At 37.0% G+C, this 17,855-nt stretch overlaps 1 protein-coding gene across 1 annotated transcript; it reads right to left on the reverse strand.

The window, feature by feature from the left end:
- Positions 1–13,214: 13,214 nt before the first annotated feature.
- On the reverse strand, positions 13,215–15,966 carry LOC131303320 (tetraspanin-19-like). Its single transcript, XM_058330128.1, has 6 exons — positions 15,663–15,966; positions 15,364–15,463; positions 14,697–14,777; positions 14,470–14,574; positions 13,762–13,961; positions 13,215–13,461 (listed from the first exon to the last, which is right to left on the reverse strand). Exons 1-5 carry the CDS (start codon positions 15,827–15,829, stop codon positions 13,764–13,766), a joined length of 651 nt encoding a protein of 216 aa, XP_058186111.1. The 5' UTR covers positions 15,830–15,966; the 3' UTR covers positions 13,215–13,461; positions 13,762–13,763.
- Between the last annotated feature and the right edge of the window lie 1,889 nt (positions 15,967–17,855).

The following is a 17,855-nucleotide window of genomic DNA, read 5'->3' on the forward strand; positions in this document are numbered from 1 at the left end:
GTGAAGAAGGTATGAAAATTATCGCTCACGACTTGTACAAATTTTCTCTCAAGAAAAATATGAAAGTGGAAGAACAATGAGAATTTTTGGCTTTGATCTTTTGAGAAATTGCTCTTGCAATAATATGGAATGTTGTAGCTTGTGTGTGTCTTCTCATTAATGAGTTCTTGATGCCTTATATAGCCATCCATATGCTTCCTAGCCGTTGGAACTAGCCGTTGGAACTAGCCGTTAGAACTAGCCGTTGGAACTAGCCGTTAACAGAGTGGTCATCCGGGTGGTCGTCCGATGGTTTCCGGTTGTCACAGCTTTCTGTTCAGACAGCCGGCTTGTCAGCCGGTTCGTCAACCTGTGGCTCACAATTTCATCTAAATAAATCCGTTAAAGCATGTATTGAGCTCAATAAAGTCTTTGTAAATATAAATCATGAATCCAAGAGACTTTATGCTATATTTCAAGGTCACGAAAATATTTAGTTCGGGAATCGACTTTTCGATAATTTTGTATTTGCCGAATAAAAATATCATTGAATTAATCATCAAAATAATTAATAGAGATGCATATAAATTTTCACAAATTATAATGCATACATTTTTCAACAATCTCCCCCTTTTTGATGATGACACAAAATGATAGTTTTTATGCAAGTAGGAGTTATGCCAATCTCCCCCTTAATACATGCACCAAAGCAGTTATCTATGATCAACGAGTAATAGCAATAATCAACAGATCATAGCAAGCAATTTTTTAAATCAACAGATCATAGCGAGCAATTTTTTAAATTAGCCCACAACGGACAACGGTTAAAAATATTAAAAATGGCAAGATAGATCAATTAAAACTTGGCTTTTTCTCCCCCTGTGACATCATAAAAAAAAAACTAAAAAGAGAAAAACAATAGGGCCATGGTTTCAGCATCATGCCGCTCTTGCCCTGTAGCACTCTATCTTCGTTCATCTAAAGCTTGGCGTCTTTGATTTTCGTATTCTCGAATAATGGCTGCTACAGCGGCAGCTACAATGCCAATCCAATACCACAGAGTATCCACATTTACATTCCACCCGAACCATGGTGGTATTCTTATTGTAAGTAACGCACACAGCAGAATGAAGATAAAGAGTTGCATCCAAATGGTTTGGATAAACAACCTGAACTCTGCTTGTTCGGCATCTCTTTCGTAAAACTCAAACGGTAACCCTTGCGGTAAGTTTGCCATTGCTCGATTTGGAAGGATAGAGATTTGGAGAGATTTAGGCCGAGAGAGAAGGAGAGATAGATAGATGAAGAGATAGAGATTGTGTTGTTGAATTTATAAAGTATGAGAGAAGTGTTTGGGGATGCGATAGAGATGCGGCGCCGAATAGAGATAGGATAGGGGATGCGGCCGAATTGTTTGAAATTTGAGATTGAGGATAGGGGATGCGGCCGAATTGTTTGAAATTTGAGATTGAGGATAGGGGATGCGGCGCCGATTAGGACAAGAATAGGGGAAGAAAATTGTGTTCGGATATCCGGCTGACAAATGCAGGTTAAGTCCAGAAAACGTTTAAGAGGAGTAGCATTAAAGACCATAAAACTGTTTTTTTGCATACCAAACACAGGAAAATGAAACATATGATAAAATGTTTGAAGGGTGATTTCTTTATCAAGATCATTTGTACTCTCCATCAAGTATGATATTTACGAATTCAATCAACTCAACATTGAATCCAAAAAAAAAACTTTTGACATCAAGAACACGAAACTTTTTCATAAATGATTAGACATGCCGAGTTCTCGTCGAATGAAACAAAATTGTTCTTCACCAAGGGGTTTTGTGAAAATGTCCGCCAATTGCTTGTCGGTACTAATAAAGTTAAGTTCAATATCCCCTTTTTGAACATGATCTCTTATAAAATGATGTCTAATCTCAATATGTTTTGTTCGAGAATGTTGAATCGGATTCTTGGTTAAGCTAATTGCACTAGTATTATCACATTTAATAGGAATATGATCATATTGCAAATTGAAATCCTCCATTTGTTGTTTGATCCACAATATTTGGGCACAACAACTTCCGGCCGCTACATATTCCGCCTCGGCGGTAGATAGAGCTACGGAATTTTGTTTCTTGCTATGCCAAGACACTAGAGAGTGCCCTAGAAATTGGCAAGTCCCACTTGTACTTTTACGATCAATTTTGAAACCTCCAAAATCCGCATCCGAATAACCAATTAAATCAAATGCAACTCCACATGGATAAAACAATCCTAAGTCATGAGAACCGGCAACATATTAAAAAATACGTTTAATAGCTTTTAAATGCGATTCTTTAGGACATGATTGAAATCTAGCACACATGCAAACACTAAACATTATATCCGATCTACTTGCCGTGAGATAAAGTAATGAGCCGATCATACCTCGATACATCTTTTCATTGACGGCCTTACCATTCTCATCTTTGTCTAGCTTAGTTGATATGCTCATTGGTGTGCTCGTTGGCTTTGATCCTTCCATGCCAAACTTCTTAATAAGTTCTTTCGCATACTTGGCTTGGTTGATTATGATCCCCTCATTAGTTTGCTTGATTTGAAGTCCGAGGAAGAAGTTAAGCTCCCCCATCATGCTCATTTCAAACTCACCTTGCATACACTTAGCAAACTCTTTGCACATATTATCATTAGTGGCACCAAAGACAATATCATCAACATATATTTGAATAATGAGCATATCTTTACCTTTGGCTTTAATGAAAAGAGTAGTATCAATTTTTCCACGAGTAAAGCCATTGTCAAGCAAGAATGAACTAAGTCTATCATACCATGCACGTGGTGCTTGCTTCAAACCATATAGAGCTTTTGAGAGTTTAAAAACATGATCGGGGTATACATGATCTTCAAAGCCGGGAGGTTGTTTGACATAAACTTCCTCATTTATGAACCCATTCAAAAATGCACTTTTCACATCCATTTGATAAAGCTTGAAATTTTTGAAAGATGCAAAGGCAAGTAATATGCGAATAGCCTCTAATCTAGCTACCGGTGCAAAAGTTTCTTCAAAATCAATACCTTCTTCTTGATTATAACCTTGAGCAACAAGTCTAGCTTTATTCCTAACAATATTTCCGGATTCATCTAGCTTGTTACGAAAAACCCATTTAGTACCTATAATAGTGTGATCAAGAGGCTTAGGTACTAATGCCCAAACTTTATTCCTTTCAAATTGATTTAACTCATCTTGCATGGCCAAAATCCAATTTTCATCATCTTGAGCTTCCGGAAAGTTTTTAGGCTCAATTTGAGAAACAAAAGCTTGATTTTCACAAAAATTTCTATGAGACGAGCGAGTGGTTACCCCTTTCGAAACTTCTCCAAGAATCAAGTCCTTTGGATGGTTTTGCACGAATCTCCAATCCTTGGAAAGATCTTGGTTGTCTCCCATGGCATCTTGAGGTTGATTAATAACTTCATCTTCTTTGATTTGAAAGCTTTCTACTTGAGTATCACCATCAACTTTTTCTTGAATTGTCAAGTCATGAATCTCATGTGTAATTTCTAAGTCATCATTATCAACAACATCCTTAGTAGCACAAGGATTAGATTCATCAAAGGAAACGTGAATAGATTCTTCAACAAGATTAGTGCGCTTATTATAAATTCTATATGCTTTGCTAGTAAGAGAATAACCAATAAAGATGCCTTCATCCGATTTTGAATCAAATTTACCCAAGTCATCTTTTCCATTGTTTAATACATAACATTTACAACCGAAAGCATGAAAGTAATTAATGTTGGGTATTCTACCATTCCAAAGCTCATAAGGAGTTTTCTTGAGGATAGGCCTAATTAAAACTCGATTCAAAATATAGCATGAGGTATTAACGGCTTCCGCCCAAAAATATTTTGGCAAAGAGTTTTCACAAAGCATAGTGCGGGCCATTTCTTCCAAAGTACGATTCTTTCTCTCAACTACTCCATTTTGTTGAGGAGTACGAGGTACAGAAAAGTTATGACCAATACCATGTTCATCACAAAACTTTTCATATAAAGAATTGTCAAGTTCTTTTCCATGATCCGTACGAATGTTAGAAATAACAAATCCTTTTTCATTTTGAACTCTTCTACAAAGTTTAGTGAAATTAGGATAAGCCTCATTCTTATGAGCTAGGAACATCACCCATGTATATCTAGAGAAATCATCAACAACAACAAGACAATAATAGTTTCCACAAAGACTTGGAGAGCGAGTTGGTCCAAACAAATCCATATGAAGTAATTGCAAAGGTCTAGTAGTTGAAACAACATTTTTGGACTTAAAAGAAACCTTGGTTTGTTTTCCTTGTTGGCAAGGACCACAAAGTCTATCTTTTTCAAATTTGATTTTAGGAAGACCTTTTACCAAATTTTTTCTAGAGAGTTTTGAAATAGCATCCATACTTGCATGTCCTAGGCGCCTATGCCAAAGCCAACTATTTTCACTCAAAGCGGAAAAACATTTTATATCACAATTACTTAAATCATTGAGATTAAAAACATATACATTTTCAAGTCTTTGTCCAACGAAGAGTATCTTGTTGCTTTTGACATTTTCAATGATACATTTGGATTTTTCAAAGATAACACGATTTCCTCTATCACATAATTGACTTATGCTAAGAAGATTGTGTTTTAAACCACTAACAAGTAAAACATCTTCAATAATAGGAGAATTACCTATATCACCGATTCCTATGATTTTACCTTTGTTGTTGTCTCCAAATGTGACATGTCCACCATCTTTAGGCGAAAGAGAATTGAAAGCCCTCTTGTCACCGGTCATGTGTCTTGAACATCCACTATCAAGGTACCAACTACCTTCCTTGAGAGAACTTTTGAAGCATACCTCGTTTTCTTCGATGGCCATGAAACACAAGTTAGCGACCTCTTGTTGCTCATCGTCCTCATCGGAGCTACTATCGTCACTATTGTCCCATGTGGCCATCATAGCTCTCCTTTTGTCCTTCTTTGAATATTTTTTGGCATATGGACATTCACTTTTGATGTGGCCGGGCTTCTTGCACTCGTAGCAAATGATTGGATCCTTTTTGCTACTTTCTTCTTTGCCTCCATCTTTTCTTGAAAATCCTCTACCTTTGCGAGATGCTCTATTTTTGAGGAGTTTCTTGAACGTTTTTGTGATGAGCGCCATTTCATCATCCTCACTTTCGTTGCTTGAATCCTCCTTGCTTTTTGATTTGCTTGTTGTACTTTTGAAGGCAAGATCCTTAACTTTCTTCTCTTTTTCACCCTTGAGGTTGTGATGCATTTCCTCCGTCATGAGAGATCCCATGAGCTTGTCCATCGTGTATTTTGAGAAATCTTTGGATTGTAGGATGATGGAGGTGGTAGTGTCCCAATTGGTTGGCATGGAACGGAGCACTTTCCTTGTCATTTCGGATTGACTGTAAATCTTTCCAAGAGCTTTTAAACCGTTAGTAATACTAGCAAATCTAGCAAACATTTGAGATATAGATTCATCCGGTTTCATTTTGAAGAGCTCATAGCTATGCACAAGAATATCAATTTTGGACTCCTTAACTTGACTATCTCCTTCATGTGACATTTCTAACTTATCCCATATTTCTTTAGCCGATTCACATGCGGAAACACAATCATATTCATTGGGAGTAATAGCACAAAAAAGAAGGTTCATAGCTCTATAGTTCTTTTCTATTGAAGCCTTTTCCGAATGACTCCACTCATTATCTGATTTAGGCATAGTCTCTTCCCCAACTTTCTTAGTAGGAATAATGGGACCATTTTTGATAATTTTCCATAGATCATAATCCGTGGATTGAATAAAGATCATCATTCTATTTTTCCAATGAGAGTAATTTTCTCCGGTGAACAAGGGAGGTCTATTGGACGATTGACCTTCGATACAAGAAACATTACTAGTGGTTGCCATGGATCTTAACTCTTAGATGGTTAAATCTACAAACAAGAGCCGAGGCTCTGATACCAATTGTTACCCAAATTATGCAACCTAGAGGGGGGGTGAATAGGATTGCTAGTAATAATCACCGATAAAAATTTATCTCTAACAATATATGCAAACAATAAGTATGCAATCAAAATAGAGAGATAGAGAGATAGAACCCGTTTATAGTGGTTCGGTCCGGATTTGTCCACGGTCCGGCCCTACTCCACTTCTCCTCAAGCAATTACTTGAAGGTTCCACTAATCTTTAAAAGATTACAACTTGTAAGTCTTGCGGGTGCTTACAAAAACCGAACGCCTCTAGCTTTCCCAAGGAGCTAGCACAACCGCAAGAGTTTTCTCCGAAAACCGCTCAAAAACAATAACACCCAAATTCCAACCCGAATTTGGTCTTCTAAGCTTTCAAGTGTTTGACTCAAACACTCCCTTAGGAATTACAAGTATGTGAAGAAGGTATGAAAATTATCGCTCACGACTTGTACAAATTTTCTCTCAAGAAAAATATGAAAGTGGAAGAACAATGAGAATTTTTGGCTTTGATCTTTTGAGAAATTGCTCTTGCAATAATATGGAATGTTGTAGCTTGTGTGTGTCTTCTCATTAATGAGTTCTTGATGCCTTATATAGCCATCCATATGCTTCCTAGCCGTTGGAACTAGCCGTTGGAACTAGCCGTTGAAACTAGCCGTTGGAACTAGCCGTTAGAACTAGCCGTTGGAACTAGCCGTTAACAGAGTGGTCATCCGGGTGGTCGTCCGATGGTTTCCGGTTGTCACAGCTTTCTGTTCAGACAGCCGGCTTGTCAGCCGGTTCGTCAACCTGTGGCTCACAATTTCATCTAAATAAATCCGTTAAAGCATGTATTGAGCTCAATAAAGTCTTTGTAAATATAAATCATGAATCCAAGAGACTTTATGCTATATTTCAAGGTCACGAAAATATTTAGTTCGGGAATCGACTTTTCGATAATTTTGTATTTGCCGAATAAAAATATCATTGAATTAATCATCAAAATAATTAATAGAGATGCATATAAATTTTCACAAATTATAATGCATACATTTTTCAACAGTTATGAATCAAAAGTTATGAATTTTTGGTATAAAAGTTACGATAGACCTAAAATGTTATGAATGACAGGTTCAGCAGGTAATTTTTTATGAGGTGGCACAATATGGACCACACAATAGGTGCATATGATATGCACCTTAAAGGGGTGTGTATTGAAGATTTCTCCTTGTTTTTATGAACTGAATATGTTTTTATGAACTGAATATCTATATAATAAAACAGAGCTGTGTTTGAATCCAAAGACAACCAACGCTTCAAATTTATCCCCTCCTTCCTCATAAATCAACGCCCTCCATTCTACAAAATGGCATGCCCTCCATTCTACAATGGCATTTTGGTAGATATTTGATCCATCCAAGGGTTATCATAAACCGCATATCGTGGGAAACCCTAGCTGCACCCTCACTCTCCCGCTGGCCTTTTTTTTTTTTGTGGTCTCTCCCGCTGTCTCCCTCTCCCTCTCCCTCTCTATCTCTCTCTCTCTCTCTTCGATCGACCCACCACCATAGATCCACCGAATCCCAGTCGCTCCTCTCTGGCGATCCCGATTGGACACCATTAACACCACCGACCGGCGCAATGATCACCACTGTAACCACCACTGTTCGAGGTTCCTAGAGTTCGAATCGATGGCATGTAGTTCTTCTTCACCCCAAACGGTTTGTAGATCTTCACATCTTTCACTAAAAAAAGTACGGGTTTAGGGTTTGTTCATTCCCATGGCATAGACTGAAAAAGCACCGATTACATACTTGATTCATGTTGTCGTAGGTACGAGTACTTCTCAGGTTTGGGTTTTTCTCTTTCCAAGGGATTTCTTCTATTTCCGAGCACCGCTAAAGTAGTGGAACAATCGAGGTCAAGGACTCAAAGGTAACCACTCTTCCACCATCACTGGTAAACAAATGGGTATCATGTCGATTTTATTTTTCATTATCGCTTTCCATTTGCATAAAGATTTGATTTTTTGGGTTTTTTTTCTGCTTCTTTATCCTTAAAAATAAGACCAAATATAATTTTTTAAAGTTGTTTTTAGAGTTTTAATTGAGCTTAGCGTTCAGTTCTGTTGTTTCAACATGAGGAGCATAAGTTAGCTTAGCGTTCAGTTCTACTGTTTTTTATTCTTGCTTATGCATACTTCCTGGCTTCACGTTTCTTTGAATCTAATTGGAAACTTACCCTTGCTTAGTTTCTTCCTGCTCAACATTGACTGAAGTTGAGTGTTGCACTAAGTTGGTTTTTTGAAAAAATGATACGAAGTAGTTTTTATGCAGGTAATCTATGCAAAAGTGTTTCTTTAGGATTGATAATTTCATCTGGCGACAAAAGCTTTGGAATTAACCAAGTCCATTGGAACTTTCAAGCCATTTAGAATGGGCTCTAAGAACATGTACATACTTCATGGCTGAGGAGACATCTTTGCCTCTACTCCTTAAGATTCAAGAACATTTACAAAAGCACTGACCATGTGTTCTAGCAGAGGGGAGTCGATTCTTTTATGGAATCCATTCTCTACTATGTTAGTTGAGGAACATAAAGCATTGCTATAATTAAGTAATGTACCATTTTTCTGTGACTAAGGTCGACTAATGTACAATTTGCCTCTGCTACGACAACCACCGCGCCACGCAACCACCAAAATCACACCCCCACCCAAAGCTCTGCTACAACAACCAGCGCTGCCTTACAGAACCACCGAAATCAAAAGAACGCTAGCCTTCCACCAGCATTACCAAAGTGCTTTCCTTTTCATTACACTTATCTGACTATACTAGAATTGCTTTTATTGTATTGATTTCTGTTTAGTGAACCAATGCTTCTCTTTGAAGATTGTAAAAATCGGTTTCCAATTGCAAAAATCAGTTCCCAGTTGGTTGATGCTTGAAGATTGCGTTTCCTTCTCCTTAGTCTTTGCGAAAAAATTGTATTTCTTTTAATTTGGTTTGTCTTCACTACCTTCTTTCTCCCGTTAGCTTATAGAAAAGAAAAGGACCTAATCATTGTTAACTACCCACTTTGCAGATTGTGAAGGATGCCAATCTAGCCTTTAACTCCTTTCAAAAGTCTGCAATGACTTGCCGACATGGATAACGTGACTATTTTTGGCCAAGGAAGATGTTCTATAATTTTGTAATGAAACAAATTGCTTTCATATAATTTTCCAATAACACAGTTTTATTGCTCAACAGAGATACGTGAATTGAGGAAAATGGTAGCCAAGTTTTCTTTTTCTATTTTAATAGGTACAACACAGTTTTATAACAACTTTGATGTTATGAACTTTACTCTGCAATTATTAACACAAAAATCGAAGGCAAGGAGAAATGGCTCAACAAAGACAAAATGCAACCACAAAGATAAGGCAATTCGTTCCGACGGAAAAGAGAAAAATTGGGTATGATTCAAAGAGTTGAGTAGGTCAATAATCTGTCATATTATGGGACTATGCGAACAGAAAGATCATTCCATATGATATTTTTGGCAGTAAGTTCTTTGGATATTTGATTGGTCTGTACGCAAATTATAAATTTAGTGATCTTCTGTGTCTAATGGGAAGAATAGATTTGGATCTAATTGGACAATAGGAGTTTTTAATGGTTTGAGGACAATAGGTTTGTGTCTAATGTTAAAGCCGTTATATGTAATTTGAGTAGGCAAGGACAAATTGCACATCATAAGTAGAAAAATATTCCCTTTCTCCCACCTTTAACATTTGTCATTTGATAAATTCAGCTCTTGCCAGGTATAATTGGTTGATTATAATAACCATCCAATACTGTCATCACCAGCGCAAAGATCAGCACTTTGCTTATCGATGGGTAAGTTTTTAATCGCACTCTATGTTGGGCATTGATTGTGAGCTTCAGTTTACTAATCTATCCATTATCTTCCCTCTTTCTGGTAAACCCTAATGATTCTGTGGGTTCATTTCTCTTAATTTCTAGCCGGAATGTATAGCTTTAAAATTCCATTTGAGGGTTTGACCTTTGAGTTTTTTTTTACCGCATTCCAGGCCGTATAAGTTTTTTTGAGGGTCCATTTTTTTCATTTGTCAATACCTCAGTTGAACTATGTTGGTGGATTCTTTGGTATCATCAAAATCCTATTGTGGTAATTTGATGCAATTGAAAATAGTTTCCAATACTCCGGAGTATAAGTAGCAGTGAGTTCATGAAAATCCTATTTGTTATGGGTTATAACCTTTTTTTCTGTTGACATGGTTGATTCATATGCCTTTGGCCCAATTTTGCCCCTCTATTATAATCTACTGTAATATTCTACTTCAATTTTTTTTTTTGTGTAATACATTTATGATTGTAGAATACGCTTATTCTTTTTTCTTGATTATGGAGTAGACTTATGTCCTACAACACAATCTGTCTCTGAAACATCCTCACCCATGAACAAAGCTCTCTCCAAGAGCTCCAGAACAACATCTTATCGATTTAACGGGAACAAAGCTCTCTCTATCCAAAAGTTTTAGGGCCCTGATAATCCTCACCTTATCATTAGCAACAGCGGACAACCTTCTTATTGATTGGTAACTTTGTTATCCTAATATGTTAATTGGGCATTGATTATGAGCCTCAATCTATTCAATCAAGGTGTCTATTTTTAACTCTGGAAGATCAACTATTCAAACTTTTTTCTGGCTATAACATAACGGCTCTTTCGATGAGCATGGCAGATAACCATTAAGCGCAACTGCTGATTCGATAGTTTATTCCTGCTCTGTCAAGAGAATTATCCTATTGCTTTTAATTTTATCTGAGGCTTATTGATGTTAATTGTCTTGATGCTTCAACTATGTTTAGTGTTCTGCTTAGATTAACTACATCTGGATACTTGACTGTGTATAGATGAGCAATGCCTATTTTCAATGACCAACCCTTAGTTCAGTGACTAGCTTAGTAATCTTAGTTTCATAGTGTTGTTTTTGAAAATACCGAGGACATGCATATTGCATACATCCATTTTCCATTAATGAGATTTGTAGTGATGCTTAGCTAGGGTCTTGCTATTAAATCGTTTACTACCCAACTTCAATCTTTATTCATGCAATCCATTAGTTCTAGAAGAGTTCTTATTTTGGTTTGGTTTGGTTTTTGGTTTTTCAGGTATGATTGATTTTAAAGACCATAATAGCCGTGATAGGATTGCTGGGTCGTAATTATGGGTAGTTATGGTAGTCAGTTAAAGTTGACAGATTGTATGGATGCCTTTAGGCATGGATAAAACAATGAAACTCTATTATTTTTTTTGTTTTTAGGTACTTTTATTCTTTCATTCTTTCCGAGTTGTCATAAATATGTGCAAGATTAGTTGGACTATTTTTTCTTACATGAAGATATTTTATGATTCTTTCATTCTTTTCGGGTACTTCTATTATTTTATGAATATGTTTTGAATTATTATTTTTTGCATAGTTGAATTTGTAAGACAGGGGATGATATATTGCACACAAGTTCAGTATTTATTTACATGTGCTTATTTTTCGAGCCGTATATGGCACGTGAGTTAAGTATTTATTTGCGTGTGCTAATTGTTCGAGCTGTGCCTTCAGGCACGGGCATGCGCTAGTATATGTAATAACTTGATCCATGATTTTTGTCTTCTTTTATCCGCATTGATTTAGTCCTATAGAGAAAAGTCCAAAGACGTATATATATACTCCTAACAAAATGACGGAAGAATACTTCTACTGGTATTCTATTGGAATTTGCAGGGGACATCTAATACGGACATTTACTATAGTACCAAAGTTGGAAACCTGGTGGATGGTATTTTTACAACAGCTGTGGATACAGGTTTTAGATTTTACTTTCACATTCTGCTGCAAATTTTAGAATCTGAATTCTAAGTAGGAGTTGAAAAACATGTTTGTTGTAATTGCAAGATTATGAAAATTTCATTCCTTTTTTTAAGAATTTGTATTGAAGATCGAATTCCAAAAGCTACCCAAACCCAACTTTAGAATTTTGAGAATTTTTTTCTTTTTTCAGACTCTAAAAAATCTGAAGATTCTAAATATAATTTTTGTAGAAATCTGACGATTTTTTCTTTCTTTTGTCAGACTTTAAAAATCTGTAGATTCTAAATAACACAAGGGTCTAGGGTCCACACAAGTTGTTGCGATGGTTGAGATTACTTTGATCTAAGAGTTGAGACTCATTCTTCTCCTTTCAATAACTTGCCCCAACTTTACCCTTATATTACACAAATGCCGCTATACTTAGTAGTCTGATTGACTTCCCTGGGAATTTTGTAAATGGAGGACTTTGTTTTCCAAAACCTCTCCGGCCACTGATTCAAAATTCAAACTATACACCTCTCTCTCTCTCTCTCTCTCTCTCTCTCTCTCTCTCCACCAAATGATCCGGAGCACCACGTGACTGTACCCGAACTAGTGTATAATTTTACTTCCCGATAACTGAAAGGAGACTTCTTTGGGGGTGGGATGCACCCTATGTGGCTGGCCATTTCATTTTTTAACATTATACGTGTTCAACCAGGAGCAAGAGGCTTATTCTTATTATGGCCCGTGAATCTAATGACAAGGAGCATAGGTTACCACAATGAGCACCATGCATGATTCTCCCAGGATTGCAGGGAGCAAGCTTCACAAGGTGAAGGAGATCGATTGTACCGGAGTATCAACAAAGACCACTAAGAAATCTGACTAAGTACATTTCCTTCAATTTTCCTTCTCTTTCATGAGTTACTGTATTTTTTTGGGTTTCTTTTTCGTATAGTTGTCATGTTTTTGAGGGAACGGCTTTAGACGACATATGAGGCGTTGGTTCATTGGTTTACCATACACACAGAGGTTTCTATCATGGTGGTCTATGTTGGTGATACAATTGGGACACTATATCCATAACTTAGTCTACATTTCCTGATTCTTAGATGTTTTTCTACATCTTAGGCGTGCATGGATCTGGTTTTCTTTGCATATCCTCTTGAATTTGGTTTTCTTTACACACTCTTGCACATCATGCTCTCGGATGACCTATAGAATTTGTTCTATGGGTTGATTACCGGCCATTGTTAGATGGTAGTGTACAAGAAATGATTTGTGTTCTCGCGTATGTTCTATAGACATGGCTTAATACATTTTGCAAGATTGTTATTATTTTCCCCCACATGAAACCTAACAGGAAATGATACAAGTACTCACACAAGTATATAAAACTTTTACATTTCTATTGCCAAGATAACCATGACAACTTGACAAGCAATCTCTCCGTTACTTAGTTAAAGGAAAGAAAAAGTAGTATATAGTTTAACTAGATATATAGCATTGCTACCTCTACCATCAATGGCACCAGCACCCGTACTGCAGCACCACCGTACACGTCTCGACCTACCGTTATGAATATTCACATGAAAGATTTCACCTGCTTATGTCCTTCCCTCAGCTTTGAATCATCTGAAAAGGAAAAAAGATGTGTGGGTTGGTATGCTCAGGCCATGACTTACTTTAACGGAAGTTGGATCTCTGACAAATAGACTCTTATGTTAGCGTTTTCCTTCGCCATTTTTTCATTCAAGAAAATGTGCTATGCAAACTACTTTTAGTATTTTGTCTTTCAAAAAACAACCCATTGGTTTGTACACGCGAAAGATGTTTTTGTTTTCAAAACAGTGAGTGTTTTTTACTTTCCAATGCTTTTATTCCAAAAACCCGGAAACCAAAATGGAAGCAGTATCAGCCCGACAAGATGTCTACCTTCATTGTGAATCTTTCCTTAACGTCCAGGTTTTGCTCTTGGAGGGAAGTGGGAAGTCGGCAACTGTGCAAGGAAGCGGATGCACAGAATTGTTCACAAACGGAAGCCTATGCGCAGCGTAATCATCATCACTGTCATAGTGTTTTCCCGTATCTTTCTCAAGAGTTTTTAGGACTGTGGCCAATAGGATCGAACATCCCTGCGTATAAGAAAACAGTAGAAATTTGTGATCCGGTTCATCTCTTGGGCACACATTGTTTGAATTTGAATTCAAACCTTTGAGTGCAGTTGCTTTTCCAATACAGTAATATGTCCAAGTCTGAACTCAATTTAGACTAGGCCACCTAATCTTAGGTATACGATTTGAGTTGTGCTCGGTGATGAATTGTTCAAGTTTGGCTTAGAAACTTAACGAGCTTAAGTATATGTTCGATCAAGTGTATTTTTAAAGTCAATTTCAAACCATATTTTGCCCAGCTGAGAATCAATAACGAGCCAAATGCACAGGGGAAAAGAGTTCTAAACTGTGTTCAAATTTGATTTGATTGTATAACAAGTTCATCTCTATTGGGCATTTAGTGATCCTATATGACTCTAATAGTAACTTGGTTCATTTTACAGCTTAAAATCTTTTGAAAAGGGAATTCAAATGTCCTTTCATTTCTTAAACCCGTCATATTCGACACCTTCAAATTAGTTTCACATACCTGTGCTAAGACAATCAACAAGCCAATCCATTTGCAGGTGTCGAAATTCGGCTCCACGAAATCCTCGAAATCATCAAACCTTCCTGTTCGATCTTCAGGCAAGTCCTGGTGCATGTAGCATTTATACAAGTACAATATGTCAAGAAATGAAGATGCAAAAAGTTCAAGAACTGGACAGAGAATTATTTAGAATACATGGTAGGGATATTAACAATAGTATTATTTACCTTCTCCCAGTCAGAATTTAGGATTATGTCTGATATCAATGCAGTCTCCGCTAGAAGAAGCAAAAAGATTGTGACCATATACTTTGCCCTAATCAAGGTTGTAACAGACTTGTGACATGAGAGATGAAACCAAAGGAGATATAACCAGAATGTCTTGATTCAAACCCCAAGGCGTAGCTTAAGTGGGCAACAGAGATGATCGAGTTGTAAACCTAGACATCCTGAGTTCGCCAAAGTTGAACTTTTACCTTATTATGAGAAGTTTTCAACAAATTTTACTCCTTTTACCAACCTTCATATAGAGAGCTATCTTTCACTTTTGTTCTCTCCATGATTAGCAAAGCAAGAATGGAGAATACCAGTATAGTTTAATTTTTGTTCTTTCTTTTCTCTCCAAAAGTTACAAAATCACATTGATAGTTTTGACTCGTGTCCTAGCTCGTCTGAGAGCTACACTGCTTCAATATTTGTCATTTTTTGTTAAATAAAGGGACCATCAAGTTTTGCCTTCTCTCCTAATTTGCCTACCAGGCTATTAGTGAAAGTTAAAAAGCAAGAATATTTGAATTCTGAAAGAAGGGAAAGTGATTAATGCTACTCAAGGTAAGGAGAACAAGTTACATAGACATAGAAACCAAAAAGAAAAAGAACAAGAAAAAAAGGATACAGCAGAAAGGCAATGGGGATTTGCAGTTTTTGCAGCAACATGGCCAAGGCATGTAATAGCACATAAGGTGATTCCAATGCCAAGGAAAGCATAAATAAACCTGCAATATCAAGCGAGTGGATCGCCCGCTTTTTGAACTTAGCAAATGATTAAAAACTTGATAGAAGAATCAGCATAACGAAGAAAAGAAGAAAGGTGAATTTACTCATGAAATTGATTTTGGCATTCTGTCCCACTCCCATGACTATACCGTAAAATAGGTAGATGTAACACAAATGACAGCTCGAAAAATAGCTCACCATGGAATAGAGTGGTTGTGAAAACCAGAAGACGAGCCTTCCATGTCTCTCTGCCAAACTCTAACCATCCACGAGCTATATAAGATCATTGAAATCCCAACAATTCCCATGATTGAGTTCACAAGTTTCAGAAACAATTGGACACAACACTTCATAGTGTCTTTCATTGGAACAACACAAGAGAAATGGATCAGCAGCTTGGTACTTCAATGAAGTCTGAAAAAAGAAGAAGCAAAAGTTGTGTTTATAAATTAGTAGCAAGGAAAACCACTACTTTTCAAGTTGTTATGTGAAAGTTTTGGAGCCAATGTTTGAAAAAGTAAGAGAAGATCGTGAGATCAATGATTGTGCAAATGAGGTTAAAGTTGGGGAAATTTCCTAGAAACTGCATATGGTCTGCTTGTTCTGTTTTTGTTCCTCTTGGGAATGGTTCATTTTTAAGTTTCTGTTTTGTTTATTGCTGGTAAAAGGTTTTGGCATTTTGACGTTTTTGTGATGGAAAATAGGTGAGTGGACCCCTCTCGTCTTTTCTGAAAACATATCAATAGTCCGATGAACATGATTTCTTAATTGGCAGGGTTGATATATGTACTTGATAACTTTTAAGAGTGAACAGTATTAATCACATCAACATTGGCTCGAGAAGATCAGGATCCTCCATTCCCTTTGAGGAACTGAAGAAGATAAATTTTATTCTAATCTGGGAGAAATGGAATGAGACTAGCGAGGTTTGAACCCTCACCTGGTGCAAGGAGTATAGGACGCCCATCACTTGACTGTCAATCCATTGGTCACATTTGAAGTGAGATAACACTCCCGACAAAAAAAATTGAAATTGAATAACACTATGTCATTTTTTAAAAGTTTTCTTTTTTAAAAAAACACTACATTTTGTGATTTTTGATAGTGAGACTTTTTTTCTTGTACTTAATCGCTGAATTTTATTTTTAATATACTTAATAAATATTCAAAAGTTCATTTTTTGTCGCATTTTCCCCCCTTAGTTTGACCCCTCTCAGGTACGCATTCTAGTTCCGCCACTGGTTCCAACTTATAACGGCTAAGTAAGATAATATTAGCAGCTGAGGATATTTATGTACTGTTAAAACGATTTTGTCAATGAACTCTCGTCCTTATTACTTATATATACCCAGCTTAATATATGGGTTGACATTTAATAAGTACTTATTGTATCGCTAACTTAATTAAGACTACACAGTCACAGTAATTTCATTAGCTAATAAAAATCAAGCTTTTAGTTGCTCTACTAATGTTAGTATTATAGTACTCCCTCCGTCCCTTTTTAAGTGTCATATTTCGTAACTCTAACTTATTAAAAAGACATTATCATCAGCTTCCTCTAGTTGTGTTGCTTCTGGAGGTTTTGAATCCGTTGCTAGTTCTGAGAAGGTTGAGGACATTGGTAAAGGCGTTGGATCAACGTGCACCTGCTACTAATATGAAGCGGCCTCGTTCTACAGAGTATCGTCAGTGCAAGAAAAGGTTATCATGGGTTGAGACTTTCTCCTTGTTAACCGCAATTGTCTTCTGGGATCGGATATGGCAAGGAAGTTCCAGTTCTTCCATATGCCGAGTCTCTTAGCTGTTTGAAGTTAAAGTGAAGGAGTTCTCTTCTGTAGTTAATTGTCTTGGCATACCCGAAACCCTTATGCCTCCGGAGGTTTGTATTGGTGTTCAAGAAGTCGATGTGCCGATGGTTAATGTGTCAGACCCTCTTAGCCCTCCCCAGATGGGATCCCTGTCCAATTGTGTATTTGTTTCCCCAATGCCTAAACCTCGGCACCTTAGCTTTGAGGATTCCTCGTCTAATCGGGTTTGAGATGTTCTCTAGGGTCACTGTTGTCGGACCCCAGAATTTACGGTCTCAGAGGATTATGGCTTTGTTGTGATAGCGATAAGAGGCCTGTGACCCTCCAACTGTTAAGCTTTCCGGCAATCAGAAAAGGAAGAAGATAGACAATGTCAAAGCATGTAGTGACAAGGCTACACAAAACCCCACTTGGAGAAAGCGTAAACGGGAAAGTGTTATTGAAGACAGCTGCGTAGAGACTCACACTTACTGTATCCCTCAATGTCGTGCTTGACATTGATTTATTTCTGTCTCTTGTTCTTTATCCATGTTTTGTAGATATAATTGTTTGTGTTTGGCGTTGATGGCATGACTTTTATTGT

The sequence above is a fragment of the Rhododendron vialii genome, chromosome 10a (assembly GCF_030253575.1).
Source record: "Rhododendron vialii isolate Sample 1 chromosome 10a, ASM3025357v1".
Taxonomy (NCBI): Eukaryota; Viridiplantae; Streptophyta; class Magnoliopsida; order Ericales; family Ericaceae; genus Rhododendron; species Rhododendron vialii.

What these genes read in the sequence shown, in the direction of transcription:
- LOC131303320 (XM_058330128.1), bottom strand. Translation starts at nt 15,829, where the DNA reads ATGAAAGACACTATGAAGTGTTGTGTCCAATTGTTTCTGAAACTTGTG. An exon ending in CACAACCACTCTATTCCATG is followed by an intron (nt 15,464 to 15,662) that starts GTGAGCTATTTT and finishes TTGATATTGCAG; the next exon opens with GTTTATTTATGCTTTCCTTG. An exon ending in ATCCCCATTGCCTTTCTGCT is followed by an intron (nt 14,778 to 15,363) that starts GTATCCTTTTTT and finishes ATTAGGGCAAAG; the next exon opens with TATATGGTCACAATCTTTTT.